The sequence below is a fragment of the Helicoverpa zea genome, chromosome 2 (genome assembly GCF_022581195.2).
Source record: "Helicoverpa zea isolate HzStark_Cry1AcR chromosome 2, ilHelZeax1.1, whole genome shotgun sequence".
Taxonomy (NCBI): Eukaryota; Metazoa; Arthropoda; class Insecta; order Lepidoptera; family Noctuidae; genus Helicoverpa; species Helicoverpa zea.
Window position 1 is genome coordinate 8,933,033 of NC_061453.1, and position 16,292 is coordinate 8,949,324.

General features: G+C 36.1%; 6 protein-coding genes across 9 annotated transcripts in view; 3 read left to right on the plus strand and 3 right to left on the minus strand.

The window, feature by feature from the left end:
* The first annotated feature begins 991 nt into the window (after positions 1–991).
* LOC124642253 lies at positions 992–3,198 on the plus strand. Of its 2 annotated transcripts, XM_047180602.1 has the most exons (7): positions 992–1,055; positions 1,132–1,216; positions 1,349–1,610; positions 1,852–1,985; positions 2,341–2,401; positions 2,608–2,722; positions 2,875–3,198. In XM_047180602.1, the coding sequence occupies exons 2-7, from the start codon at positions 1,135–1,137 to the stop codon at positions 3,058–3,060; spliced, it is 840 nt and encodes a 279-aa protein (XP_047036558.1). In that variant the 5' UTR covers positions 992–1,055; positions 1,132–1,134; the 3' UTR covers positions 3,061–3,198. The 2 variants fall into 2 exon arrangements, with proteins under 2 accessions (XP_047036558.1, XP_047036566.1); XM_047180610.1 differs by lacking the exon at positions 992–1,055 and having other exon boundaries at positions 1,352–1,610.
* Positions 3,199–4,759: 1,561 nt separating this feature from the next.
* LOC124639593 (cyclin-C) lies at positions 4,760–6,516 on the plus strand. Its single transcript, XM_047177036.1, has 3 exons — positions 4,760–5,415; positions 5,490–5,582; positions 5,804–6,516. Exons 1-3 carry the CDS (start codon positions 4,825–4,827, stop codon positions 5,924–5,926), a joined length of 807 nt encoding a protein of 268 aa, XP_047032992.1. The 5' UTR covers positions 4,760–4,824; the 3' UTR covers positions 5,927–6,516.
* LOC124639532 overlaps positions 5,138–16,292 on the minus strand; it is a 34,138-nt gene continuing 22,983 nt past the window's right edge. For all 3 annotated transcript variants that reach the window (XM_047176966.1, XM_047176992.1, XM_047176984.1), the window contains one exon: positions 5,138–5,164. In XM_047176966.1, coding sequence (XP_047032922.1) covers positions 5,153–5,164 — 12 coding nt within the window. In that variant the 3' untranslated portion in view covers positions 5,138–5,152. The remainder of the gene's footprint in view (positions 5,165–16,292) is intronic.
* LOC124639624 lies at positions 9,719–10,458 on the plus strand. The gene is made up of 3 exons (XM_047177066.1): positions 9,719–9,853; positions 9,928–10,162; positions 10,242–10,458. Exons 1-3 carry the CDS (start codon positions 9,768–9,770, stop codon positions 10,392–10,394), a joined length of 474 nt encoding a protein of 157 aa, XP_047033022.1. The 5' UTR covers positions 9,719–9,767; the 3' UTR covers positions 10,395–10,458.
* On the minus strand, positions 10,732–16,222 carry LOC124639570 (GPALPP motifs-containing protein 1). The gene is made up of 6 exons (XM_047177002.1): positions 15,963–16,222; positions 13,615–14,814; positions 13,075–13,390; positions 12,724–12,867; positions 12,529–12,604; positions 10,732–12,312 (listed from the first exon to the last, which is right to left on the minus strand). The coding sequence occupies exons 2-6, from the start codon at positions 14,804–14,806 to the stop codon at positions 12,154–12,156; spliced, it is 1,887 nt and encodes a 628-aa protein (XP_047032958.1). The 5' UTR covers positions 14,807–14,814; positions 15,963–16,222; the 3' UTR covers positions 10,732–12,153.
* On the minus strand, positions 14,861–15,969 carry LOC124639586 (phosphatidate cytidylyltransferase, mitochondrial). Its single transcript, XM_047177025.1, has one exon. It carries the CDS (start codon positions 15,925–15,927, stop codon positions 14,911–14,913), a length of 1,017 nt encoding a protein of 338 aa, XP_047032981.1. The 5' UTR covers positions 15,928–15,969; the 3' UTR covers positions 14,861–14,910.

Sequence of the window (16,292 nt, forward strand, 5' to 3'; positions counted from 1 at the left end):
TTCTTGAGCTAAATAGCCCGACTAGACAAACTCTTTATATAAAAATGAATTGCTGTTCGTTAGTGTCTGTCTAAAACTCAGGAATAGCTGGACCGATTTGGCTTTTTATGGTTTTAAAATGTTTGTAGAGGTCCAGAGGTTTAAAACGATACGAAGTTCGCGGGATTAGTTAGTATTTAATAAAGAAATGTTTAGTCTTGATTGAATTCTCGTACTTTTTTCTATAAATAAACAATACGAAGAAGATCCAAATAAGCTTGTATCGACAATCTTTTTAATTTTGGTACTTATCTTGTTTATTAACACATACATATGAAGATTATATTAGTATAATGACTTATCTTGTTGTCGGCTTAGCCATCGCAATCGTTATAATCGTTTGAAACGACGTGACGTAGCAGCTTTGATTTGCGTTAAGTACCAACCTAGGTACTTAGTATTTATGATTGCTAAGTCTGCTTAGTTTGATAGTTTAATTAATGTTTTATAAACTGAGATAGGGTTTCGCAAGGTCGCGACACTCTGGTGAGTCGAGCTAATATTGAGTGAGCCCTTGCTGTAGAACGACATCAACCGACAGATCTATCCGCCTAAGTCCTTAGTAAATTTACTAGATATATTGAATCTTGATTTTGTATGTTGTGTAAGCTGGTTGTATAAGTTGTATAAGCCCAGACAACTTTAGGTGTTGCAGTTTTTTTGCCGAAGTTATGTCAGGCGCGGCTAGGGTCATTGTCGGCTGAAACTGTTACTAACTACCTCGTAGGTGGGTACTAGGCACCCACTTACTCGTAGGTAGCCAACTACCACGTGTCACCAACTGGTCAGCCACGTTATCTGCGAGTACCTACGTGCATAACAATGATATTGAGCAGCTGCTAAATATTTTTGCAGGTTGATAACATTAATTGTACAAGTTGTTCCAGCGTTATCTACAAAAGCTGAGATTACATTGGTAATTATGATGGATCGCGGGGGCGATTATCGAAAATGGAAGGGAACTTATAAAGAAGTGCGAATAACGCGAATAGCCCAAATTGTTCAAAGATACAACGGTAATAACTTTGGACTTATTTTTATATTAATTAAAAGTTATAACCTATTTATCTAATTATCGAATTTTGATTGCAGAAAATGAAAATATTGTGTCTCGTGTCCTTGCTAGTATGCGCGTTTGCGCAGAGCGCCAATGTAGACAATGAAGCTCTTTCCGCAGGTCAGTGTCCAATTTAAACGTAGGTAATGGACATGGTCTTCCTGATTTTTTATAGAATTTTAATTCACGTAAGATATTATTACCAGAAGAAGGGAATATAAAACCTATCGAAGTATTTATCTATTTTTGCAGTAGACAGCGTGGAGACTCGTCTTGAAGACACTCACTTGCATGTGAACCTCTTAGCACCTGATTATGCTGAGACAGAAGAAGATCAGCAGCTTTTATCAGAGCTGGCAGCTGAAGAGAGGGAAAGCCGCAACATCGTTACAGATGCCATCAAAGATATGGTGGAGGGCTTCAGGGATGTTGTAATCAATGGAAACGATGACCTCCCGCCTCTAGACCCCCTCGTGGTACCCGTCATTGGACCTTTCGAATATAAGGCTCCTGCGTAAGTGTCATTAGTTGTAAACTTTAAGTAACTACAATTCATTGAATTTAAATTTCAACATCATCCCTGTAAGTTCCCGTTTTAAATAAGAATCAAGCTTAGAAAAAGTAACAGAAGTCATATTTGTTTTCTATCAAGTACCCATTTCTAAATACATATCTATGTTCACAGTTCAGTTTCATTTAACTAAAATAGAAAAACTAATATAAACGTACTTTAAGTGGTTCTCTTTAACATGCAGCACGGTCGCCGAGGTAACGGTCAACGACTTCAGGGCAGAAGGTCTCCGCTGGTATGTGCTGGACAGCGTCACCTTCAACGCTATCCGCCTGTCCTTTGGCGTGCACGTCACTATCCCCTGGATCACGGTCACTGGTAAGTTTGGTTATTGGAGGCATATCATATGGGAAGTCCTCTTTATAGATCTATCTGCCTAGGTGCTTGTACCTACTATAAGTAAGGAGGAAGTAGGGAGTTCTAAAGGAGCTACTACGGTTCTTTTCGTATTACCTTTATATGGCTGGTAACTTGGACTCTATGTCTCTACTCGTAGGTCATCCTTGTTTAAAAATATTTCATAATCTTATTCCAGTATCAATGTTTAATTAAAGGAAACAGCAATTAGAAACCGATTTAACTTATCTTAAATTGATATTACGTACATAGCTAAGCTTATTAGCATTTTAATCCGCAATAGGGTATTAAAAGATTTGGTTATTATATTTATCAGGTAGCTACGATGCCCGCGCTCGGCTTGGGCTTCTAAGCCACAGAGCTGGTGGAAACTTCAGGTGTGTATAGTTTTGTTGATACTGATCTGTATATCGTATATCAGGTAAACACGCAGATAACAATGGTTGTCATGTGCATGACATAGTTATCTACGAATGTCGAGGAATAGTCGGTCATCACCGATGCTTGATTGATTCGATCTGTGCTTACAGCTATGGATAAATACACTAATTATTTTAATTATTAACTTTACATCGTCTTTCAGGATCTTTGCCCACCGTATTGAGTTCGGTATGGACATGAGGCTGGGCACCAACCTCTTCGGTGGACATCTGATCTTGCGTGAACTAGACATCAAAATCGACATCCATGACACCCATGTGAGTTAAAAGTTTATTAGTATAATTTACAAATCAAACCATTTTTTTAATAATGTCCATCACTGTCTTATAATGATTCAATGTTCAGATCATTAATTTTATTCAACCAATTTAAGGACCAGATGATTAAAAGTTGTTTTGTTTTTTTCTAGATTCAAATACACGGTATGACTGGCTCCAACATCATTAACAGTTTCATCAATGGCCTAGTACAGAGCGTGTCACAGGAGTTGATCCAGTCTGAGATGGAGAACGTCAGCAAAATGATCAGCGAAGAACTGTTTGACGTTATCAACGAAGTCCTCAAAGACTACACCATCAACGACATCTTAGGATAAGGAAAAAAGGCACCGGAACAAAAAAACTAGATACAAAGGTGGAATTTCAATACTCAACATTTTATAATTTTTTTCCTAGGTATACCTACTGACAAAATAATTAAAAAAATGCGCCATTTGATAAAGTGGTGTTCAACATTTTCATCTTTTATTTATATCCCTGGCCTAGGTAAATACTTAGCAATTTATGATTACTACGATTTATACGATCACGTAGAAAATCCATGACTACGATTTACATGTTCAAGTAGAAAATGCATGAGTTAGGTACATTACACGTAATGTAATTATAATACCCATGTTTAAACAAATTACACTTATGTACCCGATAATCGTTTTAATCCAAAATACAACATGATTTTGGATTGAAGAACTATCGCAATTAAATAAAAACATTTAAAATTACTTTGAGGTACATTCGATATGATAAGATCAAGCCCTATCGAGCCCTATATATAATTGAGTTGATAAATATCAAACTGCCATAAGTCCACCTACAACAAAATTTGACTTTTTGATTTAGTTCTATTCACCTTTTAAATTCAAGTTAGATAGCTCACTTCAAAACTCAGAAGTCACAGGCATTGCCTTGAATAAAACGGTTTTTAAATCAAATTGATATTGTTGAGCCAGATAAAGCACGTAAAAGAAACAGATTGAAGAGTATAGCGAAGAAAGCAAGCAAAACGAAGTTAAAGTAACTAAAATTCTTTTGTTTATAAGTAATTAGTAATACCGAAGAATACATGATGGATGAGGTGTTAGATTTTGTGTAATTTGTGTATGACTTATTTTGTAATAATTATGTATCTATGGAATACATATTTTTTCTATTTGATGTTTATTTTGATTTATTTTATGAACATTGAAATATCCATGTAGTAGGTACCCCTACAATGCTAAATTAAATAAGCTAACTATACTACTTTGAGTTCGGCCCATATTCTACAACAGAGGTTAGTATTTTTCAAACCACTATAAGTCCATATTTATCATATCAATATTTATCAATATATCATAAGTCCAGTATGGGCATATCAATTGGCAATAAGTCCAAACAATTTTTATCTGTTTCATAGTATCTATGAATGTTATTGCTAAATTGGATCATTAAAATCCTTAGACACAGTCCATAGAACACATTTTATAACACTGTTATTACAATTTTCCATAACACTAATGTGAAACTAAAAACGTTAGTTTCCCAAATTTTGCATGAAGTGGACTTATGGCAGTTTGAAATTTATCAACTCAATTAATAATTGTTAATGTTTACTTAGGAACAACATCGAGCAAAATCTATTTTATTTTTAATTTCCCGCTAACACTCGAAGCGTTAATGTTAAGATGTTAGCACAGAACTGAAAAGCCAAGGCATCCAAAGAATAATGAAGTAAATTAAAACTTGTCTATGATATGAAGCGTGTGTTCTGAAATATAACAACAAAAATACGTATGTTGACATGGTCGCCACGACCTCATGAATCGTGGTGCTGCGGTCACTATATTTTGCTGATGAAATCGGACAATTATGATTGTATGCAGATTAAGTTGTTTGTATGCGTACAAATACTATTGTCAATATATCGATTCTTGACATCATCGCTACAGGTCAGTAACTGACATCTCGATGTAAACTTCGGAACACAGACGAGATTCCTTGACTGTGGCTTGACGTTGACTTTTGATAGTTTGACAAATGACAGTCGCCGTCGTTTACACAAAACATTCAGATTTTAAATAAACTTTTATTGAAATATTATAATGGCAGGAAATTTTTGGCAAAGTTCACATCACCAGCAGTGGATATTGGATAAACAAGACCTAATAAGAGATCGTCAACATGATTTGGGTATATTGTCGGAAGAAGAATACCAAAAAATATTTAACTTCTTCGCAAGCATAATTCAGGTTTTAGGCGAACAGCTTAAGCTTCGTCAACAAGTTATAGCTACGGCTACGGTATACTTCAAGAGATTTTATGCAAGAAACTCTTTAAAATGTATTGACCCGTTGCTTCTAGCACCTACATGCGTGTTCCTTGCCTCTAAGGTCGAAGAATTTGGTGTCATCTCGAACTCGAGACTAATAACTACTTGCCAGACTGTAATCAAAAACAAGTTTAGCTATGCTTACGGTCAACAAGAGTTTCCGTACAGGACTAACCATATATTAGAATGTGAATTCTATTTGTTGGAGAATTTGGATTGCTGTTTGATTGTGTATCAACCATACAGACCATTGTTACTGTTTGTACAAGACATTGGGCAGGATGATCAGCTGCTTACTTATGCATGGAGGATAGTTAACGACTCTTTGAGGACTGATGTCAGCTTGCTATTCCCACCATATCAGGTATAGAAGAAATAACTTACTGCATATGTACATTATTGGTATTAAAATTATACTACAATATTGTAATGTTTCAGATTGCAATAGCTGCTCTACACATAGCCTGTGTGATGTTGGGGAAGGAAAATCTGAAGCCTTGGTTTGCAGAACTTAATGTAGACATGGACAAGGTGAGCTCAAATAATTCTTTAAACTTACTTATTTCAGCAATTTTGCATGTTTAAACAAAACTTATTTCAGCATTTACTAGTTTTTTAATTAAATAAATAAAACAAACTATATACTCTATCTATGTTTCTTTTGTCAAAGATACACAATTTGTGAATAGGACAAATGTTTAATGCTCTTTGGGTGAAGCAAACTTCTTACTTATGCATTTTTTTCTTTCCAGATCCAAGAAATTGTGAGATCAATAATAAACCTGTATGAAATGTGGAAAAGTTATGACGAAAAGAAGGAAATACAACCTTTGTTAGTTAAAATGCCTAAACCAAAGCCTGCACCCCAAAGATAATAGTGGATAATATTTTTTATTATAATAGTTTAGGTAGTAATACCTTAGATGACAGTGACTTCTCATAGGACAGGTAGCAAGTAAGGGCTGGTGGAGGCAATCAAATGACATGTTCTAAAACTGATCTTGACAGGGAGTGAATGTCCTTAACAACATACTCATAGCCTTGTAACATAACATATTGTCTATTTTGCTGGCAAATATAGTTTTATGATTATTAGTAAATAATTTTAAAAAATCAAAACACTTTAAATAAACAATAATATAAATTAAAGAAGCTTTCAGAAGTTAAGGTAAATAATGGATAGTTATTAATAATTGTTCAATTGAACTGGAGCTTCCAATGTGTACATCAAACTACTCAGTTTAGATTCTAACGATACCTGCTTGTATTTAGAAAACATTTTATATTTAATGAATATTGTAACAAGTACAATTATTAGTATTTCTTAAGTATGTTTAACTATAATACAGAAACAATGAAGTAGAAATGTGTTCCTATTGTTTAATAACAGTATTTGTAAATTTGTATCTGAATACATCATTAAATCTTGACAATCAATTTGATAATAATAACATACTTAAGACGAGTGGTTGTTTAATTTTACAGATTTAAGTTTATTGTTTAAGTTTGACATGGGTGAAATAATATGGATTAAGTGGCTTTATGAATACATGTGTTCTTTTCAGTGTTTCATATTCATTGACATGATACCTATATGGTGCAAGTGGCTCAACTGAAATAAGTGCTTTACAAAAACAGTATTTTTGTTGAATAATACAAAAATACGTATCATCATCATCATCAGCCTATCGCAGTCCACTGCTGGACATAGGCCTCTCCAAGTGCACGCCACTGAGATCGATAAATACGTATAAATATAACATTTAAAACAACATTGGAAACCACGCCTTCTTTTACAAAAAATTGAATCTTTGTAAGAAATAAATATTCTTTCACACGGAAACTGTATATTATTAACCCACTATGAAGATCACTCTCGATCTATGTAGAGTTTGTTTTCCTGAGCTGAGATAAAAAGTTACCGGTTATTGACTTGACTAGAACTTTTGCTAGAATCCTGTATGTCCCGATTAAAATTTTACATTTTTTATCCCGATACGAGTAGTTCTCTCGGGAAACGGGTGAAACCACGTGAAACAGCTTTTTCATATGAATGTGAATGAGAGTTTGACAGGCTCTCACGTAACGACTAAACCGTTTGATAAGAAAGTAATGGAGATGGTGGGACTAGTAGCTAAGATATAAATCTATGTATACTACCTATTACAACTACTTTTTATCTGGTGCGCTCTATTTTCTTCAAGAGGCGGCCGAAGCCGCGGGAAATAGCTAGGTCTGATAACCTACATGGTACATACATAAATCAAACTTATCTTTTGAAAAGGTATAGACTAGTGAAATACTATGGAGTCTGAGGTTTAGAATCTACTATAGTTCGGCCATTCAGAGAATGCGTTCCTGACACGTCGCGATTGAACTGACGACGTAACTTTGCAATGGCGTTGCAGTTACGATAAAAATATTTTTGCTGGTTGTTTACCGTTTTAACAATTGAGGAGCATTAAAACAACATTATTATATCAATAATCAATGAATGTAGTTACGTCGTCAGTTCAATCGCGACGTGTCAGGAACGCATTCTCTGAATGGCCGAACTATAAGTTGGTGGTAGCTGTTGTACCTATGCTTGTTCGCATGTCCGTCTATAGTCTGGGCCTGGGCCCCGATTCTCCTAAGTTAATAATGTCAAAATCGAATAGAAATCGAATCGCAATATGATCGTAATAGCAGTTTTAACCATATCGGGCATTCTGCTACTAATAAAAGACCAATCGTATTCGATTGACATTTGATTGGTGTGCGATTGGTCTGCTATTTTGATGATTTTGGTCTATACGGTAGTTTGCTGTACAATCATTTTGCAATCGTAAACCATTTGCAGACAAAATGATTCATTATTGAATGACAGAAAAGGATAAAAAGGCTTATTTCAAAGAAAAAATAGCGGAATGCCACATACGCTTCAATCGTAATCGAGTCGGGATTGGATCAGTGGCGGATTTACAAATTTGCCGCTAGTAGGCCATTCAATTTTTGCCGCCCCTAATGATTGTGAACTTAATGATATTTCTGTCAGTTACTAGATTATTTTTGCAACCCGCTATGTACCGAAGAGTTCAATGTTGACCTAACAAGTTTATCTGACAGCGACTTTAAAGCGTAAAACCTCTGTAACTTTTAAATGGCTCAATTGATTTTCATGAAACTCGCCCGTAAAACACCTGTAATACAAAAAAAAAACTAAATTAAAATCGGTTCATTCGTTCGGGTAGGTACTATATCAGAGGCGCACCCATCGGGTGGCACCCCCCCCCAAAAAAACGACACAATATAATCACGGACTAAAATTGTAATTGAAGTACTTAAAAATTGTGTAGAAATCATTCATGGTGCTTTTTGCTAGGTTTAACATAAAGAAACCGGAGTCATACCACTGCAAAGTTATAAAGCGCTAACTAGTTTTATAGAAACCAAAAATTTTTGAGTTTTGAGTCAAAAGAAATTTTTTGAGTTTTGAGGACAAAAAAGCGAAATTATTTGGGACACAAAAGTCCTCCACCTCCTGAACAGCTTAGAAATCGTCAGCGTAGAGCGTCAGTTGTTTTTGCTACTTCGGTGCTTTAACTTTTTGTTAGATTGGACTCAAAGAGCGCAGAATAAACCAGAAAAGATGAAGAAACCGCGAGCGAAGCGAGCGGATTTTTCAATTTATTTTTATTGAAACGCTATTGGAATATTTTAAAATTCATGATCACATAAACCTAAGCATATATTACAGTGAGTTTATTAATCGTTTATTAATATATGGATTGTGTACTCGTATAATTATAAAAAAAAAACTGTAAAAAAATTCGCAAAATTTGCCGCCCCTCTAAATCTGCCGCCCTAGGCACTGGCCTACTTGGCCTATTGGTAAATCCGCCACTGGATTGGATCTCAGTCGAATCGAGTCGGAACGTCAATCGAAGGTCGCTTAAGTAAAATTAGGAGAATCGGGCCCCTGGTATAATAGGTACCTACACAATTGTCCTTAGGTAAAAACAAGATAATCTATATGAATAAGACAGTTATGCATCATGAATAACATTTTATTTTTAAACGGTTTTATACATTTTACGTAATCATGGTTGTCTGCAAATTAATGGTTTCCGTTAGTACGGCTGGTGTCAAATGTTGATACCTGTATGCATAATTATAAATCCATGCAACCAAGTAACGACTTATTGTATAAACCTACAATCATAACAATCCCGATCTTCTCGTATCAAAACAATAGCTGGCCATATCGCTGCAGTGTCCATACTTAAAGTAATTTTAGGACAAACGTTTAAGAAACACAATCATCCGTCATACATCACTGATTCAAAGAGTCATATCTATTTAGGTATTAAACAAGTACTAATCACCACGGAGCGACGAAGTTGATAGTACCTAAATCAGAAGCAGGCAGGCCATTTTCTGTCTTACAACTTACACACCAGCATGAGTGTAATTTTATAGGTAAAAGAGTCTTATGAATCTAATCAATCTTTATGAGTAGGTATTTATTTGAAATGTGCGGCTAAGTAACAGCCGCTCGGGTTGTCCTGGTGAACAAACCATTATGAAGTACGCGAAAAGGTGGAATATCCGAGTAAAAATATCAGAAAGTGTGCACACAATGCATAATTCGGCGAACACTTCAAAATACCTGGCTATATAAGTGTTGTGGAAGTGGAACGTACCGTTAGTAAAGTCGTCTCCGCCGCAGTCGACATGTCTTCAAGAGTGCTGCTGTGTGACCTCTGCGTCATCCTACTATACGGACTTAGCTTTATACTGGCCGAGGAGAAGAGCAGCACGTACGTCATTTGTTATATTTACTCGAATTCCTTGCGATTATTTTGGGTACTTACTCAAATATATTTGTTCACAGTTCAACAGCACCAGATGACGGACCAAAGGGCAATTGTTCATGTGGAGGCTTTCCAACTAGTACGATAGAGCTCGGCAGTCTGCCTCTCCTTTCGCAGACTCCGGGGTTGGTAGTCAAGTGTGACGACGAGGGTGCTGGCACTTGCAAGAGCCTTTGCAACGCTTTGGCCACTGCCACCAAGGCTAAAGGACCAGAAGTTCTATGCAATAGGCTTAAGAATGCAAAGGAATTGAAGGTAATTTGACTAGAACACTGCAAACTTAACAGATAAGACCACTTATTTGTAAATAACAAAAAAATACTTATATTCACAGTTGTCAGCATTCTACCAAATATGCGATAAGCCGTGGACGTATGCTGATTTGACTGCCGATGAGCCGCTTTGCTGTGAGGAGTCCAAGGTGAAGATCTGTCCGTCCATGGAATCGGTGAACTCCACAGACACAGTGGCCACTATGGCCATTTAATCGCTTTATGTTCGTGCTAGTGTAGTTCCGCATTTATTATAGTAAATGAATTGTACTTATAAGACTTTATTGTTTTACTTTATATTTTACTTACCTCACAAAAGGCAAGCAACACTGGGCTTCATATACAATAATTAATCGCCAAAATGTGTCATGCATAACGTCTGATAAGCTGCACTTAAGTGGATAACTCCCTCTCCATCAGGTTCAGCTTATTTAGAATAAGGTAATTTTGTTAAATGTTTAACTTTTCAAAGTATACGGACACATTAGTATTTGATAGTCAGTTTAGTCAAGAAGTTTACGTTATCTGGGTATATATAAAATAAAGACAGTGTACAGGTAAAACCTTATATTTACAATTAGCTTCTGTTGAGTATGTATAGTTTTGTACATCATTTCAATACAAACTGTTACTACGATTTATAAACATAACCCAAGCAGGCTGGAATACAGAACTACTTATATCATATTAACAACAGAGATAATTTTGAAGGTACAATAATATTCGATATTGCTATTCTTTAAATTTGAATGGAGGAAACATTTCGGTATTTTAGAACAAGTAAATATGTTTACAGACACAATAATTTTGAAACTAAACAATTTGAGTTGCAAGGGCCTTTGCTTATATTTCTTGTCATAACAAAGCGAAGGATAATGTTTCGGCAGAAGTCATAACAATACCTTTGAATTTACAACAACATAGCCTAGAGGTGTGCCGCATTAGGCAACGCGGGGCCCATATCAAAGTCACTGGCTTTATTTCTCTAGCTATTATATGGTTAAACGGCATTGACATAGAGCTCGCCACGGTATACCGTGAGCTTTGCGATCGCACACAGCATAATTTTGTGCAGTAGAAACTCATTACCTAAATATAATTTGTGAATCGTGTTAATCACCTATTGGTCCATTACTTCGAGATAAACTGCGAATATCGAGTGATAACTTTTGCTTTAACAACTAAAACGTTTAAAAACTACCTGTTTCTCTGATACTTCATAATGATAAAACTTTATTAAAATCGTAAATCGAATGTTCAACTTAAAATTCATACTTCCGTAAAATAATTAACTAACTAAAATAACCATTGCTTATTATTATACCTTTTGTTATTTCATTTTTGTATAATTCGTGTCTGCTTGGAATACGGTATCATAACATCAAACAGCCAAACATACATTTACACATATAAAATATTATACATATCCGACGTGGTTTAATTTCACAGTCCATGTTTACTCTTTCAACATGTTGAATAATGAACAATCTAATTCCAATTCTACTCAGTGTATTTTGGTGAGAAATGTACTGTCAGAGTTGTTGATTATTTTCGCACCATAGGAAAACTGACAGATACTCAACTTCAAATGGTGTATGTATTGTTTGAATTAAAACCAAGGGAAGAAATAAATTATTCAAACTGTTTCAAAACCGAATGGTACTAAAATACGAGAAAACAACCGCCTACAGATTTCTATATCAACCATTGCACTACGTTTACATAGTCAAATAATATTAATTTGAATCGACATAAAATGTTTGCGCATCAAAATGAGAAGGAAAATATGTATTTTTTTCAAGTACAGTTCTTCCTACTTCCTTCTTATAGCGTTTTGACAAACAAAAGTATGTATGTAACATTCTCTGAATGTAAAGATGAAATGTAAAATACAAAAATGTTACAAAAGATGTATTACTCCTGTTTAAAATTCCATATTCATACTTGTATGTGCTACATTGTCGCCAAATACCTTTATAAATATTTGGCCTCGCCTCGAGAAAATCTACCGTCCAAGTCTTGTGCCTTCTTGATAATGGATTTCTTCTGCGCCTCGTCGAAGCGGTTCACCTGAAGATCCACGTCGCGACTGAACGGGCGCCGCTCCTTCTTGCCGTCTTCTCGCTCCTCTTTCTGTAATAGTTAAAAGAAATTTATGTAGTCACTAAGTTTTAAAAACATCAACATCAACATCATCACCTTATAGTTAATTGAGTATTAAAAAAAAAAAAACAAAATGAACACAAATCGAATTAAAAATGGCTGCTCAATTTTAAACGAGTATTACTCGTTTAAAATTACGGGCCTTCTTAAATTATCTTATTTTTAGGTAAGGAATCTACTGCATACCTTCTTCTTCTTTTTCAATTTCTTTTGATGCATATCCAGAAGGCTCTCTTCTCTTTTATGTTTCTTCTTGTGTTTTCTGCAAAATAATGAAAACTTAAGTTTTTTTTATTTATTACCTAATAAATGTTTTTTTTCTTAATGAACCAAAGACAATAACGCGTTTTTATCTCCATACCGGTAGTTATGCACACTCACTTGACGGCGGATTCTTGTTCGTCGTCTCTGTTGGCTATGTGACGCATCCTGGCTTCCTGCTTGAGGGTCATCTCCACGTCTTCCTCCTTCACGACGCCCGCGGCTTTGCGCGCCTTCTCCTCAGGCGTGTCTGTCCAACTCGATCTGCGGGTAGATTGTTAATATTTTGTCAGATACATGTAGTTGCACCATCTAGCAGTCTAGTCTTGGGATCCGCCTGAAAAAAGGTTCTAGACTATTGTGAACGTTGATGTTGGTATTTCAATTAGAATATCTGATCAATACAGTGACAAGAACCTGCTGTTAAAGCACTCCTAAAGTTAATAACTTACTGTTAAGTTAATAACTTACCTATCAGACATATCGGGACCTGCCTTAGCTCTAAAACTCCTTGCCTCTAATCCTATTATTTTTGCTTTACCCTCTGGAAGCTCTAACATCCATTTTTCTCTCGACTTTACTTTGCTGCTATCTGAGTGACCATCTAAATTCTTTATTTTGATATCTAGCGCTCTTTCCTCTAGTCTTCGATGTGCGTCCGACCATTTCTCTTCCGAGCCGGCGGGTAAAGGGCCTATACCCAGATCTTCATCAGAACTTTCGTATTTAATAACTTCTCTTTCCTTTTCAGCTAGTACTTTGCGCATGTCGTCGGGGATAGAAGGCCCTGAAAGAATAATGAAGAATATTTTAAGGCTGTTCTATTGATTATAGGCTATTGGTGTTATTATTAGTTTTTTTTTTATATAACTTTGTTAATTGGTCACCCAGTAGAACTTATTTGCATACATGGATAATGCACTTCAATAGAACTTACTTGCATACAAGGACAATGCACTTCAATAATAGCCTACTACAGAAGATAATTAATATTAAGGATTTATACTATACCTATATTTTTAGGAGTGCTTTTCAGATGAGGTGGCAGAGCTGGACCTTCAATATTTGGTGAGGCACTTCTCACATACCGTTTCTGAAGATGCGGCGGCAGAGCCGGTCCGCATACGTCAGCAGCAGCTTTGTCGTCAACTTTAGGAGCTGTACGTCTCAACTTGTGCCTCAAGTCTGTTGGATCTATTTCAATCTCACTTTGAGTATCATCACTTGATATCTCACCTTCTTCACAACTCTCCTTTTGCGCACTTTTTTGTGTGGACGAAACTTCCTCCACAGCCTCAGTATCGTTTTTTAAAACATCAGCCTTTAAATCAATATCAGTTGTGCTACTTACTTCTACTGATGCTGATGCATCTCTTTCCCTGTCTTTGCTGGATTTGGAACTTTTTCTTTTGTGTTTCTTTTTATGCTTCTTTTTTTTAGTTTTCTGCAGTTCTTTCTCTAAATTTAAAAGCTTCGCCCTAAGTCTCTCGTCATCAGAAGAATCAATCTCACTGGATTCCTCAGATTTTTCTTTTACTACAGCTGGTATCATACTGTAGTAGGAACCAGGCTGTACTTCCTCAGAGGCATCACTCAGGTCATGCTCTTCAATCACAATTGGACTCTCACTTTTCCTTTTTGGTGCTACCATGGGAGGAGGTATGTATATTTCAGATCTTTTGGACCTGTGTTCAGGAGATGGTGACTTCTCTTTTGGTTTCCTTACAGGCCTCTCCAGACTTCTATCGCGATCAGGTTTTCGTCGGGAATCATCCTTAGGTTCTTTATCCTTTCTATAGTCATGACCTATATAGGATCTAGAAGTAGAACCAGCATGTTTATGTCTATCTCTACTGCTACTTCTATGTTCCTTAATTTTTGATCTATCACTAGATTCTCTGTGCCTATTTCGCTCATGTGATCTTCTATTTGGACTTCTGTCCCTTGAGTGTCTCCTCCTGCTTACAGGTGAATGTCTAGGATACCTGTGTCTGTCCCTATCTCTAGAATGTCTATCCGAGTGGGTTCTTTCATCTCTTTTTCTGTCAAAGTTTCTATTGAATCTGTCTGGTCCAGATTGTCTATTCCTTCCTAAATCTCTAGAAGTATCAACTCTTTGATGAGAAGACTTTTCATCTTGAGTCTTAGCTCGACCTTTGAATCTACCTGTTTCTGAATCACTGCTTGACTCATCCGAAATCATATTGGTATCTAAAAACAAAAAAGGGTTTTAAAATCAGGAATAATAAAAATCTAATTTACTTACTACCTTTATTACATACATATATACAAAACTACAAATTATAATTAAAACATTTTTGCTATTTTTTTAGCACTATAACGAACTGACTTCAGAAAGCCAGCTGTAAGTATGCCTTTTAATGATTGCCTCACACTGGACTGCCAAACTATATCCTTCAGAATCTGCCTCAATACCACAGCACAGTCAATATCATAAGCTACAGCACGGAGGACATCTTCCATGTCTTGTTGGAGGCCCCCATGGTTCCAAAACTTAACAATCTTTTGTTGAGGTACCATTGGCAACTGCATCAAATGGTGTAACTTTGTCTCAGGGTTTACATCCTGATGGCACTGGGCATCACCAGTTGGGATGTCAACATAAGCATGGAACTGCTGTAAGATTGGCTGGTATAATTCTCGAAAGCTTAACAACTGTGGCTGCACTATGTTCCTTACTTTGTTTTTATTTTCTCCGAAGGTCATTCTAAAGTCACCAGCATAACTTATGTTAGAAATAGCAAAATAGAAATCATACTCAGAGAATGTTTCTGGAAGAGTCAGGAGTGCTGTGTGGACTGCGGAGCGCAGATTAGCCTGCAGTGCACCCTGTAGCTGTGAACTATTGGTTTGCTTTATAATTTCTACTGGTTTGTGCAGTCTGCCAGCCAGATATAAATCATTCCAGTCTAGAAGATCGGCAATCAAATCTTTCTGTGATACCACCCCATACTTTATTAGGATATTCTCTTCTTTCACTTCAACAAGGGTGTTAAAATAAACCTTAGCACCCCAGTTCTCCTGAAACCTTGCAACAAACCCTTTGCCCAGGAAACGCAGGGCGGAATAGTGCGATGGGTTCGTTGCGATGTTAGCCGCGTGCCATCGATACGAATTATCTACGCAGTATATTAAATCGATCATGTTTTGCTTCTTATTGTTTCCCATTTGTGGTTTCACGGCAGATCCGTAGGCGAAGCAGAATGTAAAATTCTGTGGAAATTTTGACAGTATCCTGTAGTATAGCGGTGATATATCTCTCGCTACACCGGTCATAACTTTTAATGCAGGTGCCGTTGCCATTTTTAAGTTAATGAAGAGAAAGAGTATCTGCTGACCTGAGAACAACAGCAGTCCGCGCTGAAGACACGATGACAGGTGGATGATATTGTATGTTAGGTTTTTATTTATATACAGCTTAACATTTAGATGCTCATCATATCTAAGTTGAATTGTTAACCATACAACGTGTGCCTAACTAATAATATTTCATTGCACAATAATTATAACCAAAATAATCACAAACACAATAAAGCCCTATGCCCTGCAGTTACGCGGCCATAGACACATCATAGATTAATAGACCAACAGAATAGATAATAAAGTTCAATAAAGAGTAGTTAAAAGACCATAGACTTGATAGATAAGCTTAAGTCACGTCAAATTGA

Excerpts from the sequence above, each read along its gene's own strand:
- LOC124639624 (XM_047177066.1), top strand. The coding sequence starts at position 9,768 with ATGTCTTCAAGAGTGCTGCTGTGTGACCTCTGCGTCATCCTACTATAC. Across the intron at positions 9,854-9,927 it reads GCCGAGGAGAAGAGCAGCAC|TTCAACAGCACCAGATGACG; the intron begins GTACGTCATTTG and ends ATTTGTTCACAG. Across the intron at positions 10,163-10,241 it reads AGAATGCAAAGGAATTGAAG|TTGTCAGCATTCTACCAAAT; the intron begins GTAATTTGACTA and ends TTATATTCACAG.
- LOC124639570 (XM_047177002.1), bottom strand. The coding sequence starts at position 14,806 with ATGATTTCGGATGAGTCAAGCAGTGATTCAGAAACAGGTAGATTCAAA. Across the intron at positions 13,391-13,614 it reads AAGCACTCCTAAAAATATAG|GGCCTTCTATCCCCGACGAC; the intron begins GTATAGTATAAA and ends TTATTCTTTCAG. Across the intron at positions 12,605-12,723 it reads GAACAAGAATCCGCCGTCAA|AAAACACAAGAAGAAACATA; the intron begins GTGAGTGTGCAT and ends ATTATTTTGCAG.
- LOC124639586 (XM_047177025.1), bottom strand. The coding sequence starts at position 15,927 with ATGGCAACGGCACCTGCATTAAAAGTTATGACCGGTGTAGCGAGAGAT.
- LOC124639593 (XM_047177036.1), top strand. The coding sequence starts at position 4,825 with ATGGCAGGAAATTTTTGGCAAAGTTCACATCACCAGCAGTGGATATTG. Across the intron at positions 5,416-5,489 it reads TGCTATTCCCACCATATCAG|ATTGCAATAGCTGCTCTACA; the intron begins GTATAGAAGAAA and ends GTAATGTTTCAG. Across the intron at positions 5,583-5,803 it reads TTAATGTAGACATGGACAAG|ATCCAAGAAATTGTGAGATC; the intron begins GTGAGCTCAAAT and ends TTTTCTTTCCAG.
- LOC124642253 (XM_047180602.1), top strand. The coding sequence starts at position 1,135 with ATGAAAATATTGTGTCTCGTGTCCTTGCTAGTATGCGCGTTTGCGCAG. Across the intron at positions 1,986-2,340 it reads CCCCTGGATCACGGTCACTG|GTAGCTACGATGCCCGCGCT; the intron begins GTAAGTTTGGTT and ends TATATTTATCAG. Across the intron at positions 2,402-2,607 it reads AGAGCTGGTGGAAACTTCAG|GATCTTTGCCCACCGTATTG; the intron begins GTGTGTATAGTT and ends ATCGTCTTTCAG.